The sequence below is a fragment of the Sander lucioperca genome, chromosome 18 (assembly GCF_008315115.2).
Source record: "Sander lucioperca isolate FBNREF2018 chromosome 18, SLUC_FBN_1.2, whole genome shotgun sequence".
Taxonomy (NCBI): Eukaryota; Metazoa; Chordata; class Actinopteri; order Perciformes; family Percidae; genus Sander; species Sander lucioperca.
Window position 1 is genome coordinate 4,619,007 of NC_050190.1, and position 4,183 is coordinate 4,623,189.

The following is a 4,183-nucleotide window of genomic DNA, read 5'->3' on the forward strand; positions in this document are numbered from 1 at the left end:
GACTTTATTAATCCCCAACGGGGAAATTAAGATGTCTTCGCAGCCAAGTACCTTTTAAAAACAGTCACAACACAATACAATACTATTAATACAGTATACGATACAATCACAATACAACACAAATGCACTTTTAGAGGGGGCATAAAAAATACAAATACAGTGGGAATGCATTGCACAGTAAAGAGCTTTACAGTGTGTTAAACAGATAAGGTGCAGAGGGGACATAACGTGTCTCATCTTCAATTCCAGGAAAAGGAAACTACTGGACGTTGGACCCAAACTGCGAGAAGATGTTTGACAACGGAAACTTCCGCCGGAAAAGGAAAAGACGTTCTGATCCGAGCAGCGCCGTGGCACCAGCGGCGGCGGCGGCAGCGGCAGGGGCCACCAAAGTGGAGGACAGCCGGCCCGCAGTGGCGGCCCCGCTGAAGCCTTCAGATAGTCCTCCGCTGCTGGGGCCACCCTCGCCGGAGATGGACGCCATGAGCGAGGGCCACAAGGGTTCGCCATCGTCGTCTTCGCCGCCCGGACTGGCCTCAGCCGCTCCTTGTTTTAATAACTTTTACAGCAGCATGTCGACGCTCAGCTCGGGGGCCCCCGGCCGTCAGGGGTCCCTGGGACTGGTCAACGAGCTGTCCAATAGGAACATAACGGCCCTGAGCCCGTACCACCTGAACCACGGCGGGCAGGACACGGGCCCGTCGGAGCACGGCGACGGCTTGCATTTCAACCGGGGAGTGTACTACAACACGTTTGGCGGCGGGCAAAGTGGACAGTTCAACAGTCACTTCTACAACAGCTTCAGTGTCAACAGCCTGATTTATCCCAGAGAAGGGACCGAGCTATAGGAGTTGATTCAAACACCTCTCCCCACTGTTTTTAGGGACTGGCTGCTCGGTGAATTCTGCTCTGAAACACAGACACACGCATACTGTAGACGTCCATGCGTTTCAGCAGAGAGGTCAGAGTGCATGCTGGGTAGCGGCTTCATGAACACAGCACTCGCTTCCACTCATCGGTTCACAGAGAGATTAGAGAACTAGAGTATTTTAGGTGAACTTGATTTAACTTGACAAGCACTCGAGACGGTGGAAATGCAAGCCGGATAGTCCAACAAAATATGAGCACTTATGTTTTTACTCTTTTTTTTTTTTTTTTTTAAATATATTATATCAAAGGTCCTACTTTGCTCTTAATGCTAAAATATACTTGCAAAGTAAGACAACCACTAAACACTTATGCCTTTTGATATATTTTAAAACATCTATTTAACATTTTTTTTGGGGCAGTTTCAACAGAAAGTTTCTCTATTGTTGTAGTCAAAGCCACTGTTTCATGTATAAAAATGTAAATCTATACGTTTGATAATTTTTTGCCAGTTTTGCCAAATCCGGCCCATATTTCTTTGGAGCGGCCAAATTCTTCCAGTAGATTACATGTGTTGAAACTGTTTATTCATATTCATAATCAACTCAAATCTGCCAAAGTTGCCTTTGTGAGACCGCCATTACCTCAAATCAACAATCATATGAGATGAAAAGTGCCCTGCTATGAAGAGTTTATCCGTCTATTTAGTTTCCAAATGCAGTAACGATTGATTGAATAGAAATATGATCCGAGACGGGCCTTATTTTTTTATATCCTCCATGTTGACTGAAACCACAGCACTAAGGCTCATGTACAGACATGTTGACTTTATAAATGTGTATTTTTGTAAATTATAAAAAAAAAAATAGTTTGTGACTATTTATGCTATTTATGCTAGCAGGCATTGTTTTTCTACTGTCCTCCGAACATAGTTTGATTAAAGCAGAAGTGAATGACATTAGCTTACAAAATGCACCGAAAACAGTATCACTAAAACCCAGATGTCATAAATATATATATATATATATATATATATATATATATATATAAACTATATGCTATGTCATGGTTTCTCTCAGGATTCAGTGTGACAATCATTGAATGGCTTTTGTATCTATTATTGTCTTTTTTATCTTTACGTACAGCTTCCAGGCAGTTTCAACTGTGACTATTAATAAATATCATGTGGTCTCTATTGTATTGTCATGCATCATTTTCAAATAAGGCATCAGTGTATTCAGGGCGTCATTATCATTTGAATGCATACCCATACATTTACTTTAATCTCCTATTTCATTACTTCTACTCCATTTCAGCTCAATGCAGCCTCCTACCATCTGTATAAAAACAACAAAACCTGCGTGAGATAGTTGTGTGTTCCTGCCAGCCTTCTTTACTGCCTATTTTACTTTTGTAAACTTAGTGACGCCAGTTCTCCAGAACGGAAGAGGATAAGATGCGAAAAATGTGTTTTGAGTTCTGAGTATAAAGAATTCAGACTTCGTTTGAAGTCAGAAGTTTTTAAAGTTTAAAGTCAGAACTCTGACTTCATTCTCAAAATTCTGATTTTAAATACAGAAATCTGACTTTGTTCTCAGAAGTCTGACTTTAAACTCAGAACTAAAATACATTTTTCACACGTGGCCCTAATCAATCCTCCTTCATGCTGGAGAAATCAAGTGAGTGGTTTTACTGTCAAGCCAGCCTGCTGAATTTAAATCACAGAGGTTCTTCCCGCTTCCTAATCCAGTCTGACACATTCTTCATTAGGGTTTGTGTTTCTCACACTGTCAAACACTGATTGTTCTTTTCATGACGATGAGATAAGACAACTAAAACAACGTTGATCTTTCATTAATCTTTTATTCCGGTAAGTCTGCTTCTCTTCCTGACGGATCAGTGATTCATGTTTGAGGAATGATGTGACTCTCAGAAGACAATCTTAATACTGCAAAACATAGTCATTTACAAGACAACTTTGTTTTTCTGCTGCTGGGAAGTGGGAACGTTTTCTCCACTTCCACCAGTCGACCCCTCCAAACTGCCTCATCTGTTACCACTACGACCCTGAATGAGAGCAGGGCAAGATAAAAGCTCTGTGAAATAAAAAAAATAAAATAAATGAATATCACTGCAAAAAAAAAAAAATGTTACAAAGCCAAGAAGTGTTCACTGTAATGATTTATTAAAAAGGTTGGTAATTTCCTTAGAAAATGTTTTGGCACAAATCTGGGAAAACAGTGCTCAGTTGGTGCACTATCAATTAATTCATCCCAATTAATTGCGTTTTAATAAGTTTACAGGTGGCCAGCGTAACCTGCAGAAATGTGACTTCTTTTAAAAAAAAAAAAAGCATACAATTACACATTTGGAGAATAAGGAATTGAATAATAAATTCAAATTTACGTGATTAAATTGAGCTTTATTTTCATTTTCTTTCTACAATTAAGATGTCTTTGTTGCCCAATGTTGTGAAATAATTTGATTTATTAATCATGTATTTACTGATCAGGATTTTCTGTGCAGCATTACAATGAGATAAAAAAAAATCTCAAATTCTAAGTTTTATTAAAAAATACAAATTGCACCCTCAAAAATAGTAGATGTTATGCTTTTTAATCACACTCCATCCTGCATGCTTCTTTGAGACAAGTAATCCCTTCCGTGGATAATGTATCGTATTTTCTGAAGAAATATCACAGCTGATGTCCTCCAACATGTCCTCCAGTGCCACAGGCGGACACTTTGGCTTCGGCCAAACTCAAGAGAGAAAGTTGAAGTTCGGAGGCGAGCCGAGCTCCCTACAAAGCCGCCACAGTTGAAAAACGTCTTGATTCAGAAACCAGGGAAACAATAGAGCTATTGTCCCCTGGTCCTTCACGCCAATCCCCATGTATCAATTAGGGACTCTCTGAAGAGAGGTGAAGATATCCCCCTTAGAGCGACGGGGTTTAAGCATCTCTTTTGTCTCCATTCTCTGCCAGCGTTTGCCCCAAATTGAGAGCAGGCCATTTTTGCTTTGTTCCTGTTAAGAAACGAAGCATCAAGAAATTCCCTCCGCAAATATTTTGCCACCCATCGTGCAGATCAGGAACAACGATTTGACCGTTTATTTAGATTTCACAGTTTATGATTCACACCGTGAGTGTGTTTGAGGTACTTAACAGTGTTGTGGCGTGAAATTGATGTTATAGTACTGTGTGTTTGGGCCCTCAGTGAATTTTAGCTGTGCATCATTATGGAAATAACTGCAAAACCAAAAAGTTGTTAAATGTGGAAGGCAGCTTTGTATTTGTATGTATTTACTAAAGTAGGG

The 4,183-nt window shown here is 40.0% G+C and overlaps 1 protein-coding gene across 1 annotated transcript in view; it reads left to right on the forward strand.

Annotated features, from left to right (window-relative positions):
* foxi2 (forkhead box I2) overlaps window positions 1–2,332 on the forward strand; it is a 5,501-nt gene extending 3,169 nt beyond the window's left edge. The window contains exon 2 of the mRNA XM_031280492.2: window positions 250–2,332. Coding sequence (XP_031136352.1) covers window positions 250–848 — 599 coding nt within the window. The 3' untranslated portion in view covers window positions 849–2,332. The remainder of the gene's footprint in view (window positions 1–249) is intronic.
* The last annotated feature ends 1,851 nt before the right edge of the window (window positions 2,333–4,183 follow it).